Below are 17,637 nucleotides of genomic sequence, written 5' to 3' on the forward strand. Positions count from 1 at the left end.
GTCGGCATAGAACGTTACGCCAAAAGGAAGATTTTTTTTAATACAAACTAAGTTCAGGATTGTACCTTGATGATAATAAGAACTAAATAGATATATTATTGTTGAAGACTTAAAGTAAGAAACGCGTATGAGTAAATCTTAACTAAAATGAAATTTTATACGCCTTGATGTTTGCCATACGCTCATAGATCATATGCCAGATGGCACCACCATATGAAAGATAAAAAGGAAAAGACATTCAAAGTGAGATAGTTAGTTGACCGATTTCAAGGTTAATAAGTGACAAGCTATGGCCGTGTCCCGTGGTACAGTCGGCAACTCGTACGACTTAATAACATGCCCGTCATGGATTCATGCCCCGAATGAGCCATGCTTTCATACGTAGGACTGACTGAACCTGCTATGTCTCTCTCTCTCTCTCTCTCTCTCTCTATCTCTCTCTCTTCTATATATATATATATATATATATATATATATATATATATATATATATATATATATATATATCTTTCTCTTGTTGGCCTGCTAACGATAGAGCACGTCGATGTGACATGGTCCGGTCAACAATCATTCTCCAGGATGCTCATTGTCCTTGGCTGCAGCCTCCCATCCATGTAGACACCCGATCTCCGACCAGTCTAGCATCACCTGGTCCAGCCATCGAGTTCGCTGTGCTCCCCTCCGCTTTATACCGAACGGGGGGTCGCTGTCGAACACCTTCTTGGTGGGGTATGAGTCAGGCATCCTCATGACATGCTCCAGCCTTCGCCACCGTCAGGATGCTCGGTCCGCCGTACAGCTCAGCAAGCTCGTGGTTCATCCTTCTCCTCCACGCTCCATGCTCGAGCACATCGCCAAAGATGGTCCGGAGGATGCGTCACTCGAACAAGCCCACAGCGTTTCCATCCTCCATTCGAATGGTCCAAGACGCGTGTCCAGGGTGGACCACCGAGCGAATCAATGTGCAATAAATCTCACATTTCGTGCGGTCTCGAAGTCTTCTTGATCTCAGCAGTAGTGATGGGTAAATTCAACAAAAATCCGGAATCGCTTCCGAATGACTCCGCCAAAATTGGAAGCGGTTCCGGAAGGTAGGTGCAAAATTCCGACCTCAGAGCCGTCTGGAGCCGTTCGGAGCCGTCCGGAGCCGTCCGGAGCCGTCGGAGCCGCTAGTCGGCAGCCGGAGCCGTCCGGAGCCGTCGGAGCCGTCGGAGCCGTTGGAGCCGTTGGAATCGTTGGAGCCGTCGGAGCCGTTGGAGAAGTTGGAGCCGTTGGATCCGTTGGAGCCGTCCGGAGCCGTCGGAGCCGTCGGAGTAGTTGTAATAGTCGGAAACATTCTGAAGCGCATTAATTTCCCGATATTAGTGATAATTTTATTGTAAAAAACAGCTTACGAGTAAAAAAAGAGTCTTCTTCATTTAATGATATGAAGTTTTTTTGTGTGTTTTTTTTTCAAAAATAAAGCCAAAAATAATTGTTTGCTCCGTATATATAAATATAGGAAAAAAATGAATCAAGTTAGGAGGTTATTTTTTACCGAATAACATGATGGCACATGAACAAGACAGAGAATATAACTATCAATCATCCGTCCATCTTTTATGAAAATAAAGATCAATAATAGTTTGATTCATAGTTTTTCCCTATAGGGTAAATGTACCAATAGTGGTGCAATTTGTGGTGGTATCGATGTGTTTTAATGGATTTAAAGTATCAGGAAGGACATTTTCTGAATATTTTAACACATAGCAATTGTAATATGTTTTATCTTCGCAATCACAACCATTTTTACCATGAAATACATCTAATTTACGAAAAAATACATATTTTTGTGACTGCTTCGTTGTACCTATAATGGTGGTATGGTTCCTATAGTCGTCGTATTGTGTTCCTATAGTCCTATAGTAAACAAAGATGCATAAAAAACGGTGTATAATATCAATGAAACTTAGTTTGGAAGCTGTTTTCGTATGAATAGCAGATATTACTGCCATAATATTGGTTTCTTCCGTAATTTGATCGTAAAAAATGTATAAATTTGATCGATGAAACTATCGACTAAAGTACTGCATCACACCTGTCGTCAACCTACACCCGGAAGTGTGCTTGATTTGAAGTCAATTTTTCATTCAGCCATATAAGCGAATTTTGGCCTGTTTATGGTAAATTACCTACATAAAACTCGTTTCTGTTGCTTATTTTAGTGAAAACAGTACGACATGTCGAAAATATCCTCGAAAAAATCTAAAACGACCTGTTTTTATTGATTTTATAACTATAACCACTATAGGAACATGCCTGTTTTGTGTACCTATAATGGCACTATGGTAAAAAACACTTAAAAATGCATAAATATGATCAAAAGGCAAATAATTTTAGTAAAACAATAATATTTCATAACAGTTATGTTGAAAAACTAGTAATTGCGTGGTTAAGTGGTCATTTAGAACGTTAACAGAAATATGAGTTTCGTTATGAAATCCTAAGGATTTTGAAAAAATGTTGACACATTTCACAAAATAATGGATTTTTCGGTCACTAAGAAAAGGAATGGCCCCATTTAACTTTTAAACCCTTTGTAAAAGGTATTTGTATTTACCCTATATACGGAGCAAACAATTGTTTTTGACTTTATTGTTTAAAAAAAATACAAAAAAAGTTCAGAGCAATAAATGAAGAAGACTATTTTTTACTCGTAAGCTGTTTTTTAAAATGAAATCATCGCTGATATCGGGAAATTTAAGCGCTTCAGAAGACTTCCGACTATTACAACGACTCCGACGGCTCAAACTGGCTCCGTCGGCTTCGACGGCACCGACGGCCCCAACATCTCCAACCGGTTCCGTTGGCTCCAACGACTACGACGGCTCCGTCGGCTCCAACGACTACGACGGTTCCGACCGGCTCCGGACTGCTCCGTCGGCTCCGTCGGCTCCGGACGGCTCCGACGGCTCCGGACGGCTCCGACGGCTCCGGACGGCTCCGGACGGCTCCGACGGCTCCGACGGCTCCGACGGCTCCAGCTGCCGACTAGCGGCTCCGGACGGCTCCGACGGCTCCGGGCGGAATCGACGATTTGAATTTTTCGGAATCGGAGCCGGAGTAGCAATTCTCGGAAGCGATTCCGAGCCGTGGGTGCGATTCCGGTTACCCATCACTACTCAGCAGTGGGTGAAACCCATAGTATGCACGATATCCCTGGACAATGCGTCTCCGGATTTCGCTGCTCATGTTGTAAAAAAAACTTAAAGGCGTTTTACAATACCTTTTGGCCTGATCAAGAAACCTACGCGCAGGCTTTATGTGTTTTATATGAATATATATAACGAGACATCACTGACCCGATCTGCATCAAGACGCTATACTGTGCTTTGGTGCGACCAGTGTTAGAATACGCTTCAGTAGTATGGTGGCCTACAGCTGCTCGCCCCCTAGCTCGTTTAGAGTCGATCCAGCGCAAATTCACGCGGTTCGCTTTGCGCTCCTGGAGTGTCCAACTTGACTATGAGGGACGCTGTGCGTTGCTTGGCATCGAGACGCTGAAGCAGCGGAACTGCAACGCTCAGAGGCTGTTTGTCGCGGGACTTCTTGACAATCGGATCGACTCGCCCGCGCTTCTTTCGAGGCTCAACATGTATGTCCCGCCGAGATCGCTCCGAGCTAGATCGCTACTTGACGTGGAGGAACGCCGCACTCGCTTTGGCTCCTCTGATCCGTTTATTCGTATGTGCCGTGAATTTAATGTTATTTGTGATCGTCATCAACCTGACATGTCGCGCACCGCTTTGTTAAATAGTATTCGTGTCGTGCGACCTTTTACATGTTAATTATGTTACTTAAGACTAAGCGTGACAAATGAATGACCGAAATGTGACTATGTTATAATGAATGAATGTAAATGAATTCGCTTCAAGTGGGCCACTTGCGGTCCGTTGAATTTTAATTAATAAATAACAAATAACAAATATGAATATATGAATTTTTATATTTGAATTTTTATGATCCTGGGAAACATAGAAAGGGGGGATAAAGCTGGGAAACATAAAGATAGTTATGCTTGCTCGCAGTAATCATAGTTTAAACCGCTGGGGGTTTCGTACTGTTTTCCTTATGGCTAGAACGTACAAGTCAAGAAGAACCATGCGTGGATGCGTGACATATTCCTAGACTTATCAGGCCGATGCACGTTTGTTTGCCAGGGATATACACTTGAAAAGGTTCACAAGCGTTTTGAGCGATTTTCTCATTTAAAATTCGAAAATATTATCTGTTAAGTTTAAAAAATGTGATCGTCGTGGCGATCACTCGTAAAGAGAAATTGAATTAAAAGAAATTCATAACATAAAGGTGTCGCGTTTGCAAAAGATGACGTTTTCCAAAGCAACAACTGGAGTATCTGGTGTAGAGTAAAAATTTGGTCTTTGGTGGATTTGCGTCCAACAATCCCAGCTTGATAGCTGCCGACGAAATTTGTTGTACAGGACTCATGTCTGCAGAACAGGATCTGGTTCAGGATCTTGACATCCAGCCTGTACTCCTCCGGTAGTTCCTCCTGTTCCCAGATTTTCACGATCAGAAGATGCATTTCGATGGTAAGCCTCTCCGGCCCTATCTTCAAGAGCTCGGTCGCTGCCATCAGACTCTTAATCCCATTCAGAGGTAGCACCTCGTCGTCTGCACCATTGCTGTCGCTGTTGTTGTTGCTGTGCGTTACCTTGTTCTGTCACTTGCGCCAGCCTTTCTTGTCTCTGCTCCATTCAGGTGTCCTTCGAAGTAGCGCTTCCACCTTTCGATCACCTCCCACTCTTTCATCAGGAGATTTCCTTCCGTATCTCGGCACATTGCAATTTTAGGAGCAAACCTGCTCCGTCTCTCCGTGCTATATGTAATCAATAAATAAGTCAATGGAATCCAAGCTCACTAGTGGTACAGCCAAGCCTGGACCGACAACAGTTGTTGTGCCTAAGATGAAAAAGAAGCGAAAAGCGATAAGGATCAAGGCAGATCGAGAATATGTACTATCAGGCAGTGGCACAATCGTGAAAAACTACATCAATTTTAATCTGGTTAGTGAAAATTACTATTTACATATATGTAATACTTTTATAACACTACTGATATAATATAGATTTTTTCCACTCGTATAATCAGCGTGTATTCTGTAACCTTATTTTACGCTTTCTGAATTCCCAACGTAAAACTTACTAGATTTTATCAAAACAGAACATTTACACGTATTGAAAGAATGTCTTTAGAAAAACCTACCTTGTCTAGACAACTCGCTGATCGACAAACATAATTTCAAAATACCTACCGTTGCAACACACGTTTGTTATGAGCGGTGGTATTGCTTTTAAGCCTCATGTTAAATGCAATATTAACGATTCAATAATGGCTGCGTGGCGAGCACGTTGTTACTGCGGCATTATCTCGTCAGACTCGGCAGTACGCGAACATCATGCATCCGGTAAGGTTTGTGTCGATTTTGTTACTAGTTATCTTAGATGCAAACGTATTCGCCCAGTGGTTTGCCAGTTTTTCCAATTGCAACAACAACTGCAGCTGGTACTGTGATCAAAACTTACCGCTAGTAAACCGTACCGAGAGTGGAGCCTTTGACACTGAGTTTCTATCATCGATCGTATATCAACCCTTTGTGCGGAAGTACAACAAGCAACTTTCGATCTTTACCATCCCCGACATTCAGCCGCACTGTATGGAGCTGTCGCTGCACTGTTCGTCAGCTTTACCGCCCAGCTCGCAGACAAAAGGTTCAAAAAAGCGTGTGCTGCAGCTAAACATGCGCTGTGATCATTTCATCGTCTCGTACGTAGTCCAATCATCGGAGTTGGGTGATTGGTACGAGGTTTTTCTCGGCCAAATGGAACAGCATTTGCGAAAGAGCATACCGGCATGCTTGGTGCCGTACAGCCATCGATTCCAGCTGGAAGGTGACGGTTACAACTATTTGCTACTGTCGCAATGTCTGAATGTTTTGAGGGATCAAAAGATTGGCAATGTGGCATACTGGTTGTTTGTGAACAGACGCAACACACCGGAACAGAATAGGAAGATTGTACAGCAGCTTCCACTATCAGCGGCGGCGATAGATCAACTGTTCGTGCACAGCGGTAACGCAAGCAAAAGGGAGTCCTGTCAGTGCCATGTTGTTGAGAGTTTTTTCCGCTCAATTAAGCGTTGCAAAATTCCATTCGCAACCATTTCCAAACACGCACACAAGCATAATCCGACATCATTAAACACGGAGGAATCTGAGCTACCAGAAACAACGAGCTACGTTCAGCTGACGGTCGAAGTAATGCTGATCATACTCCTGTTGCTAGTTGTTTCGTGCTCATTAGGAGTGCTGGTTTGTGTCGTGTATCTACATTTCCGTACTCACCTGGAAGAGCTTCTTTAAGATCAATAAAATGTGGAATTCATTGTTATTTTTAATTTACCATTGTTTGGTAGTCGTGCTGTTCTTTTGCACTATTCAATTCAGTTATTCAGGTAGGTAGTTAGTTTGGGTGGACCTGTAAATCCAAAGATGTCAATAAAAAAATCAATCGAATTGATCGATACTTATTGCTTTCTGGTGACGACGCGATCGTTTGAGGATCGACAAAGAGTTTACAAGCATGAACTTCCGCTAGCGGCCGCTAGAGCTCTCGGGCTCGACAAAAATTGATAAACGCTCGGACTGAACGAAAAGGATCAAATCAAGGACTGTGTAGGAACGAGGTCAAGTAATATAGAACGATTTGACAAGTAGCCAAAAGTTACTTACAGGCAGTTTGACATCGAATTGCCATTTTCGGTTCAAATTTTCATTGTGATCATGAGAAGAAAATAGTACATTGGTTATTGCATGTTTCACCAAATGTATTGATGCCTCTTTTAATAATAATGGTTTAAGGGTTTGATGAGTTTTCCAGGGCTTTCTGCGGTCAAATAGCATGCAAGATGGCCAAACTGATTTTGGCTAATACTTGAACTCGTTCCTACACAGTCCTTGATAGCAGTCTAGTCGCTTCATGTCAAAGTGAAAGAATCTTCCTCCTCCCCGTACAGTCCACTTCGTCCAACTTGAGTTCGACTCTCCTCTCAGTCAGAACAACTTCTTTTTTTATATTTTTAAACGTTTGTTTTTTTAAACATGCTTCTTTGCGGATGATCATTGAGGAAAAAAAGCTTTAATTTAATTTAAATAGTAGTTTTTATTATGATTTTATATGAACTTCGGTTAAGTCACTCATCAATATAATAATTTCATTGTTCCGGTAATTGCGGTTGAATACATTTTGCTTTTAAATATGTTTTGCACCATCTTATGGTTCAATACTAGCCACATATACGACTTGCAATACGTTGACATATGAATGCATACCGATCCTCTTTGTAGTTCCATCCCGCAAAATACAAGAAGAATGTTTTAGTTGGTTTTCCTCGCGAAGTCACATCCGCCACTCAATTTTGCATTAATACATTTTGTTTTATGTTTTTTTTTTATTCTGTTGCTTCCTTGAGCTCCAGTTTTCGTCATGAATGTGTCTCATTTTTTGTACTGCTGGATGCTGTTCGAATGTGCGATAAAACAATAACCAGGCAAACGTGTAGTCATGCCTGTAAAGAGCGTCTAGCAGTTGGCGTGTGTATTAGACAGAGAGGGAGAGAAAGAAAGGGAAAGAAAGAGAGAGAGAGAGAGAAAGAGAGATAGAGGGTCTAGTTGAGTCATAGAGAGGTAAAAAATACTTGAAAAATCGTTGCAAGAACATTTTTTGCTTTCTTTCCATACGATCGGAAGCGACTGCTAAAATACGCTTTCGTTTTGCATGCTGCCGTGCCGCAAGGGAGGCAATTGAATTCCATTTTGAATGCACTTCTTCTGCGACCAAACAAGCTGCATTCCCGTGGCATCATTGCAACGTTCGAATAATCGACCACACGCCACACAAGGGAAAGCTTTTTCCTTCTAGAGAGTAGATCCTTGCAAAAAGAGTGCAAAGAAAATACCCATCGTAGGATGGAGCGTTTTTCTCCCGCTATTTTTTTTTTTTGTTTCTCTACTACCAACTCAGCCTTTTTCTTTCATTTGCCCAATCGGTCCATTGGAAGAAAATTGCAATTTTCAAGCAGGCAGGAAAAGCGGAAAGGAAAGCGAGCAGTTGCAAGCATTGGACGGAATAATTAAACAGAATTCTCCGAAGGGATTCCCGGGCTCCCGGTGTCGGATGACTTTATCGAAAGCAAAGATTATCCCGGGGCCCTGAGAAACTAATCACATTCGGACCCAAGCCGCAGAACGTCACGGATACAACGGGGCGAAGAACGTCGGTAAAGGGGTAAAGGGAGGCCGAGCGCGTGGACGGGTGGAGGTTGGACTAAAAGGGTGGAATAATTAAGTTGTTGAAACGATTCCTGCTGTTGCTGAGGTTTTGTTAGCTTGGATTTCAATTGGGTTTCCGTTCGTTTTTTTTATAATCGTTCCCTTGCCTACAGACTGTAGTAGCAATTATTTCGGACGAGATTCTAACACCCCGCTCGATAATGAAGAAACCATTTCGACGATAGAGATTATTTTTGTGTTGCTAGCAAAAAGGTAATTTGTGCTTCATTAGTAGGGTGCTGTTTATTTGAGCTGTACTTGGTACTTGAGAGTTTTGAAGGTTTTGAAAATAAAAGTGAAATGTTTGCTTAGTACCTACGTTCCTTGATGCGATATTCAATGCGTTGATGCTATCTAACTAAATAATAAACACCCTCTGTTAGTTCAACTATCAGCTAGACAGTATATTTTTAGTTAGAAAAGTAATTGTATGCTAAACATTCCAAGCAAAATTACACGAAATTTTAATTACTGGTAAAATCTAAAAGGTGTATAAATCACGATCTTCCCTCACGATTCGTTTCAACGCACAAACGATTGTGTACGTATTTATGCCATCTAGTCGCTAGTAAGGTATCGTCGTGAACAGCAAACGTCGTATCCGGAAATGAGTTCGCAAAATAGTCTGGAATCAAATGCTTACCAGCCGGAACCGAGTATATTAATAGCATTACTTTCGAATGCCTTCGTTTGTCATGTCATTCCTTAAATACCTCCACACTAACATTCCCACCGGAACATAAATAAGTCCTTGTCTGCTTCCAATTACAGACTTGCGCCCCACACCTTCGACATGGTTCGATAAATATTTGCATAACTTATTTCTCTCCCGCTGGTAAAGGCGATTCCGCGTGAGCTAAAAATAGGTCAAGAAGCAAAAAAAACAGTGCTTTGAAATAGAACACATAGCATGCCAGATAGCAGTAACGCTTTGTGATAGGGAGCCGTGTGTACAACGCCACACCAAAACAGCATCATTTGGCAAAGCGCAAAGGGTGGCGCAGACCCCCCCCCTGGCACTCATCACCACGGCCCCGAATGACTTGACGAATGTTTCTATTTCGGCGTCGTTGTTCAGGGCTCGTAAGATGCCGCAGCTACAAATGATCAAAAGAGCCATTGCTTCCAATGTGCTGCCCCAGACGATGGGAAAGCGCAAAGAGCAAAATAATTCCAAACATTCATTCAGCAGCCAGGAGCATTCCAATGGCAATGAGTGTGGCTTCCCCCTCTTCACTCCAACCGGGTGATGAGCCGAATATAAGCAAATCGTGTTGCCTTTGCGAGTTGGCGAGTTCTTTGTGCCATTCTTTTCACCTTTGCCTATCTTCGCCAGCCATGATTGGACATTGTGCCGTGGGTGAACCCCACGCCAGAAGCAAAGGGATGGAAGTAGACGCCATCTCAAATACCTTCCCATCATTGCCAATTGAAGGTTTTTGTGCGGAGGGAGTGAGGGGGGCAAAAGTACACCTTGTTGTAAAGCAATGGGAATATAAGATAACGGAAGGAAGTCGGGTGCCGTTTTGCTTTTCCCGCGCGCACCACAAACGATCCCCAAAATCGACACCCTTCTTTCTTCACACAAAGACGGCGGATGTGATTCGACAGCTAAAGCGGAAGCGAAAGGAAGCAGGAAAAGCGTAGCGTAAAATCATAAAATCCAAAACAAACCTCCCACACACACACAAACACAGATAGAAAAAAAAAGCAGTCCTGCTTCCTCTTTCGAATGTTGTACCTTTGTTTCCTGCAATTTGTGCGTGCTCTTTGATGGTTCGGTGTTCCTCGGAGGTAGATTTTGCTTCTCTCGGTACCTTCCATTAAAGGCGGGTGCTGTGTCGAAGAACGGGACAGGTGTAAAAAGGTTTCATTTGCCTCTTTGCAGCGCATTTCCTTCGGTATCTTCATTCCAAAGCCGAAGCATTCTAACAGCAACATTGTCGTTATGCTGGCGTGCTTGCTTAGGCGGAACAGCTTCTTAGGGTGCGTTTCACCATTTTGCCACCTGTCTGAGATTCACCCTTCTTTCCCAACCACCTTCAAGCCGATGTTGAGAAGCGTGGAGTAGTGGTTGGGAGGTAAAAACACCTCCCGCAACGGTGGAAACGTGTAATGGCCGGTTTCCCAGCGGCAAAGGTAATGGCAGCGAGCAGGAATCTTTTCATTAACGACAATGAAAGAAGCCGGAAGCGGTGCTCGCACCTTTTGTGTCCTGGCGTACCCGCGTGATGGGAGAGGGGAGATAGGGCAGCTTTCGCGCCCTTTTCACGCTGGCCCAGTAAAACCGGGCCAGACGGTAGAGCCCGAGACCAAGACAAATGGAGACGCAAATGGGTTGCCCTCGGTTTCGGAATCATGAAATTGCTTTTGCCCGAACGTAACAATACCCTTGCTCTCGGTTGCACCCCTTATCCGGTACACGGTGCACGGTGTGAATGGGTTCCAGCTTCTCTCGTTCGCGGGTTTTCCTCCCTGCAGCGCACCAGTACCATTCTCACTACGCGTACCATTCTGGTCTTGGTCTTGGTGTTCTTTTTTTCGCTGTTGTTGTGTCTTCTTTATCCCTTTAGCAGTGCAGTGCCTCACCATTGGCACAAACCATTTATACGATCTATCTGTGCTTGACTCTTCGTTTACACGGTCCCGGTCTCGGTACAGGGGTCCACTCTTTTCCCTTGGCTACGACCGATTGCTCAACGTGTTGCGATTTTCGAGGTGTAATTACTTTCTCGGGGCTTGCACTGGGAGTAATTATCCCTTTTGCCTGCGCCCGTTTTTCCCAGCGCTGCTTTTGTTGCACTCGCTTCCGTGCAGTTTTTGTGTTGGCTTCTTTTTGCTGCTGCTGCTGCTGATTGCTCTCTTCCAATGGTGCACAGTGGGAAACTTTCCTTTCGTTCATCCGTCCATCGTACTTATCCTTCGGGACATATTTTTTCCTCCATCCCGGCGCTTGGTTTTGTACTATGTTCACCAACCGATTTTGTACTTGCGAACGGAAAAGTCGGGAAGTCCATCTACGGTCGCACTCCGGCTGCATCCCGAAAAGGATGACGGTGAGTAAGGGGAAGCTTACGCTGAAAACCTGAATCGAGCTTGTCGGGAATGGTTTAAAGCAGCCGGATGGTGTATGGAAGCCGAGTCAGCGCATGAGGGATCCGTCGCTACTGTTGCCGCAACAGACAGTGCGCTGTGCTTGATAAGAGCTTGATTAGGTTTTGGTGTACGGAAGCGCGGTGAACTGACCGTATGGTGGTCGGTTTCGTATCCCTTTTTTATTATTATTTATCTCGAACGGGTGAAAAGATTCACTTTGCTGAAATGCTGGCATTTTTTCTATCCGCAATGAAAGACGAGAAAACGTAAAGAAATGGTATCGTTGAAAAGTCCAGTTGATAGTTCATTGGCTTCGGTGGATATTTTAATTATTGCGACTACAGCGCACAGTGGAGTGTGCTCAATGAGTGATATGCAATTTTATTTGCTGTTTTATGTTCAATTATGTTCACATTTCCATGATGGTAGGAGACCTGCTTTCAGAAGCAACTCAAGCAAGGGCAATGATAGAAGCATGTGTAGCGTGGAGAATGCAGAGTAACAAATGAAGTAATATGTACACGACTTAAAATGATTTTCAAGTTTACTTCAATGAATCAATGAATATTCAAACGAATAAACGAGAAAGTGTGTGAATTAAAAAAAAGTCTTAAATTATTAAAAGTTTGGTCATGAATAATGTACTTTACAAGGAAAGTTCAGTTTATTAGTTATGTGTTCCTTTTTTCCTTACTGTTTAAATATCTGTGCTGTTTTTGTCTGATAGAAATGCCTTTTAAACTTCACTTATGGCATTTAGCTGGCACATGTAACTTCCTTATCAATATTTGATTGTTCTATGTGTATTGAAGCTAAAGAGATTATCGCAATTTTGAAACAATTATAGGCAATTGATAGCGCTACTTAACTAAATTGACACATTGCGAAACGAAATGTCATGCAATTCAGGGAAATATGTAAGAAGAATTTGAACGTAATAACTTATTGATTATTATAAACTTTGCTGTTCATGCTGACTTCATAAAATATTACCTCTCTAGCAATTGACAAGCATAGACAAGGGTTGCTTATTTGACAACATCACTACTCAATAGAGAAAGTGCATGCCATACGAATATCTTCATTTCCTAGCTGCTAACTATAAGGCTTGTTCGTTGTCGGTAACAGGCCATCTTTATCAATAATGCATAGCAATCAATCTTACCTTTCAAACATCCTTTGTCCGATGGGTCGGTTCTAAGCTCTTTGTCTTAGCAAGCAGCATCACCGACCGCATCAATCTTTTATTGAAATTCAATGCGTAAGACTTTTACCAGCACAGAGCAGTGCACTCTAGTTTAATCTGAGAAACAATGCGTTTTACGTTGCTCGTGGCGGTGCAATGCCGTACGGCATGCAGCCAGCTCATCACAAACCTCTGTCATATCGGTGAAGCGACCGTACCACAACGCATCTGTCAAAACCATTCCGTCCTATTAGTGCAGCAAACCCGATACTGGCTACACGGGCGTGACTCCCAGTAGTCTCGTTACCGGCTGCCTGCTCAACTGCCTCCGAAGTCGAGTTAAACATCATTAAATGAGAATATAATATTCAATGTTCAATATCGAATTACTCTCGCTTTCCATCCGCCGGGCTGCCTGGTACGACCTGAGCCGGTGTACACGCACAACGCAACAGCCTACTCGGATTAATCCCAAAGCTTGCCAGGAGGTAGCATCGGGTAGCACCATTTACCGCCACTAGCAGCAGCATCAATGAAGCTTGCGCGTCGTATCTCGAATCTCTGGAAATTCAATATTGATGAAACCCGAAGACATCTGTGGGCTTTAAGATTTTGTCTACAAAGGGTGCCAAGATTTCTACCAGCCAGCTTAATCTGCCCAAGACGTGCACAAAAGCTTTGCTGGATTAGTGGAAACGCTCGCAGTAACGCAAAGCACCACTCGAAGTAAACACTTACAGACATACACACATACACAAACTAACACAAGCTCCACCGGTTAAGAATCTTACACTGTACGATTATGTTTACTTGACTTTATCCCCGTACGTAATCCAGCTTCTTCTCTTTCTTCTTTCCCACCTGCACCCGACAGTTCCACCGGATATTATCAACGAGGAATCATCCGCAGACATTGCGGTGCAGGAGGGCGAGGATGCGACGATCGTCTGCAAAGCCGTGGGACATCCGACACCCCGCGTCACCTGGAAGCGGGAGGACGGCGAGTACATGCTGCTAAGGAAGCCGCAAAGCCGCGAACTGATACGAGGTAGGTCCGTGGGTACAGTCCGCTTGATTGCCGTGAGCGTACAGCGGGCATCGGTAATCGGTGCTTAAGGACGTTGCAAATCCTACTTACACTTGCCTCCGGGCGGTGCGACTGGTGGTACGGTTTTACTGAAGCATGTACAATCGACAGCTTGGCACTTGGGGTCGGTTGAGCTGGGTAAAATTAATTAATCAACCAATTGATTGTGAGCACACGGCTTGGTGGACCTCGCAAGCACCTCTGGTGTAGAGAATCGCATCGCTTCTAGTCTGTTGCTATCTCGTTAGTTGGGTAAGGATTATCCGTGCTTAAAACCGGTTCAAACCGCAATGCATTTCAGCGTGCTCATAATGTAACGTTTTTGATGAAGCTTCTTCTAGAGAAAGGTAGAAGCTATATTATCTGTATGATTGAAGAATATATTTGATTAATCATCTTTATTAGTTTTAGTAACTGTTAAGTAGTGAGAAAAGTTATAATTACATTTGTTTTCTTTTTGTCTTACACCTGCTTCAACAATATTTTACCATTTCTGCAAGTCCCGACAGCGTCGTCTAGAGGACATAACTTGGGCCACGCACGCTGGGTGGAATGCTAATGGAGTGGCTATAATGCGATTATTATAATCATCATAATTTAATCATCATCGTGCCATTGCTCCGAGCTATGACGTGCAATGCAGTGTACTTTGTCATTTTCGCAGGTGAACGTTGCACAATGTGTTGGGTTGCTTTTGGTATTGGGTTGCAAGCGCAGCTAACATGTGAACATGTGAAGTAAGTAAGGTAATACTGCGTCATTATACATCATTAAAACACAGGTCGGAGATACCTTTTTTATATTTTGGTGGCTTGGATACACCAAACAACACATTCAGTAACCATCATTAAAATCGATGATAGGCTTCTCAAGCTGTTAAGCCCTATGGACGTTGAATAGTGTTGAACAAATGTTGGCTTTAAAGTGACATAATCCGATAGATTGCTGAGGAATTGAACCTGAAAGTGATCTTTGTGAAATGTTATGAGGGACAGCTCGTGTCCTGTCAGATATTATTTTTTGCAGTTGTCAAGCTCTAAATAGCAAACTTTTTCCAAATTCAACACATTTGATAGCTTTTTGTCACGGTCGTGGCAAATCATCCATTCAGCTCAATGGTAAATGTCTCGTTAGTAAAACTTTTCATGAGCTTTAATTTTTAATTCATCGTAGAGCTTTACAGCGAAAGTGTTGTCATGCTAAAATAGTGCAAATAATTTGCTTACGTACTTGCTGAAAAATATAGTTCGCTCCTAGTGAGCCTTTCAGCAAGACGGCAGACTACAAAAAATCGGTTAAATTATATCGAAATTAGATACTCATCTGCAAACCATAACGGATATAGTCGCTCATAAGCTCAATGTTTTCAGTAATGAGCGTTTGTTTACAATTTCGGGCTGTTGATCATTATCATTACATACAATGTTATGTGTATTAGTGCGCACTAGGTACGTTTTGTTATCGCTGTGGATGAGAGACGATATAAATTTGGCTTTTTTTATCGAACAACAACATGTTGCTTTAAGGCAACGAGTGAATTTTCTACGAACCAACAAATGGAACACAAATGATTAACACACTCCTGTCTGTTTATATTGGTTGATAGCGTTCAGGCATATGCCATAAGTGTAATTAAAGACATTGAAATGTTTCCGATTTCGTTCGCCCTTTCAAGTGCACATTAATGAAATCAAATGCCTGATCAAACACAGTATAATGAAACTGGGAAAGCTTAGAAAACCGAGATTGGAACCTAGTGACAGCAACAATAACCTGCGATGCATAAAATCTGCCACCATAACATTCGTTTGCCAAGCATTTTACTGTCCCTGTCCTTGCACTCTGTTATCACAGTTATAACAGCGATTCTTGCAAAAGAATTGTACATGAATGCGTGCATGTTTTTCCATCGCAAAAGTCGTGTTTGCTTTTCGCGCTATACTGACGGCATGCAACAAATCGTTCCGATCCGACAAGTATTGCACATTTTTCTCCTTCAGATGAATTCCGGTTCGAAGCCATTTTAAACGGCCCTCTCCTTGCGCTCGGTAAGCGGCAGGGATGTTTCCCTTGAAATGCATTTTGCAAGTGAATAAATAAATGCCTTTCATCTCCCTTCCACCTTCTCAACCCTTTTCTGATTTGCACACTGTAAGCTCTTGTCGCAGCAAAGGTTGATAGCAAACATTTTTGTACTCTGTAAACGTATATGTGTGTGTGTGTGTGTTTGCTTGCTTGTGAGACAGTGTCGCTTCCTTTCATGTAATATGTCAACGCGAATGTTCTTGCGCCTGGCGGGGCTTGAGTGGCATAGCGGGAAAGCGTACCCCATTCGTTAGCGGAACCGGAAACATAAATACAACATTAAACTGTCGCACAAAGATGGGTGGGGATCGGAGACATGTATGCGCGTGTGTGTGTGTGTGTGTGTGTATGTGTGGGGCAAACGTGAGCGAATGGCTCATTCAAAAGAAAACTACTAATAAGTGTCACTTTGACGAACATTTAGTACCGAAACGCACTACACTTGCATGGCACCGCCCCGATGGAGACGCCCAGTACTGTGCAAAAATGATGTGCTGTTTTTATGTTTGGTTCGGTGCAGCGCGATAGAAAGGAAGGGGGAGACCACGGTGAAGCACGGGTGAAAAATATTCGCATAATTTATGTTTAATGTCGTGGGAAAATAAGATTAAATGTCGTCGTCTTGGTGGGTTGCCTGCTTTCCGTGCGCTGTGTGCCCTGTGTACGGGGATGCCCATTTACCAGCGCGAGGGCAAGGGAGTGTTAGCGCAAGCCGTGGCAAAACAATGATAAAAGCGACTCCCAACTGTAAACCTGCTTCCCTTCCCTGCGCTGGATCTTCGAAAGAGAGCATAGGAAGGCTGTTTCATTTTTCGGTGTTGCTGTACGTGTTACGCGTGTGTGTGTGTGTGTCTGTTAATTCCATTTTCTTTCGTTAACGCAAGAAGGCACTCATGCGAGTCGTTCACACACAAACACACACACACGCCGAGCACAAACACACATGTATGCATCGGCAGTAGCAAAAGTGTGCAGCGCCAGAGCATTAGCACTGCCAAGTCGGGCTTACGCGCGGGCAGAGCGAAGGTGCATGATGATCCGGTGTGCTTTCTTTCGCGCACGGCAACCGGAGGTCTGCGAAACGTGCGGCATAATGTGCGCGAGCGAGTAGCCGGGAAAAAGGATTTCATTGTTTTCAGTGTTTCAGCATGGGTTGAGCAGCTTCTGCTGCTACCGGTGGCTTATGACTTGGTTCCTGTCTTTTATGTTACCACCTTCGCACCCGTTCGCACCCGATCGCCTACTCTCAGCCGCTCCGCTTCCATCCGCGAGCTTGACATCGCGGCATTTTTTAAGACTGTAGTGTCCTTTTTTGCAACCACCCGAAACGAACCACCTGTGCAAAGCTTTTCCTTGACAGGTTTGTTTCTTCTTCCCTTTTTGTTATACCTTTGCTACCTTCCTGTCGCTGCCTGTCTCTACAAACTGTTCCTTCCTTTGCCATTGCTCTCGTTCTGCGAACCTATATTGTCACTGTGACACACACACACACACACACACACGCCGGGATATACACAATCACACACGTACACATTTTCGAGGCAAACATTTTATCCTTAATGTGACCCCACCACACGGCTCATGTTTCCTTCGTTTGCACTGTCCCTGCAAACGGTGGCACGTCTGGGAAGCGCGGCATCCGTATGTTGCCCGGTTTTATGTGCACGAAATGGTGCAAGACTAGAGAATGCAATATTTTAGCAACACCACCCGGTGTTGGCGCTACCCTTTTGGCGCCCGTGTTTCACTCCCCTTTTTTCTCGTTTGAATGTCACGCACAGAGTGTATGTGTGT

The 17,637-nt window shown here is 43.5% G+C and overlaps 1 protein-coding gene across 2 annotated transcripts in view; it reads left to right on the forward strand.

Moving 5' to 3' along the window:
- LOC120894708 (lachesin) overlaps positions 1 to 17,637 on the forward strand; it is an 81,793-nt gene that overhangs the window by 31,573 nt on the left and 32,583 nt on the right. For both annotated transcript variants that reach the window (XM_040297466.1, XM_040297467.1), the window contains exon 4: positions 13,546 to 13,719. In XM_040297466.1, coding sequence (XP_040153400.1) covers positions 13,546 to 13,719 — 174 coding nt within the window. The remainder of the gene's footprint in view (positions 1 to 13,545; positions 13,720 to 17,637) is intronic.

This window comes from Anopheles arabiensis, chromosome 2, assembly GCF_016920715.1.
Source record: "Anopheles arabiensis isolate DONGOLA chromosome 2, AaraD3, whole genome shotgun sequence".
Lineage (NCBI taxonomy): Eukaryota > Metazoa > Arthropoda > Insecta > Diptera > Culicidae > Anopheles > Anopheles arabiensis.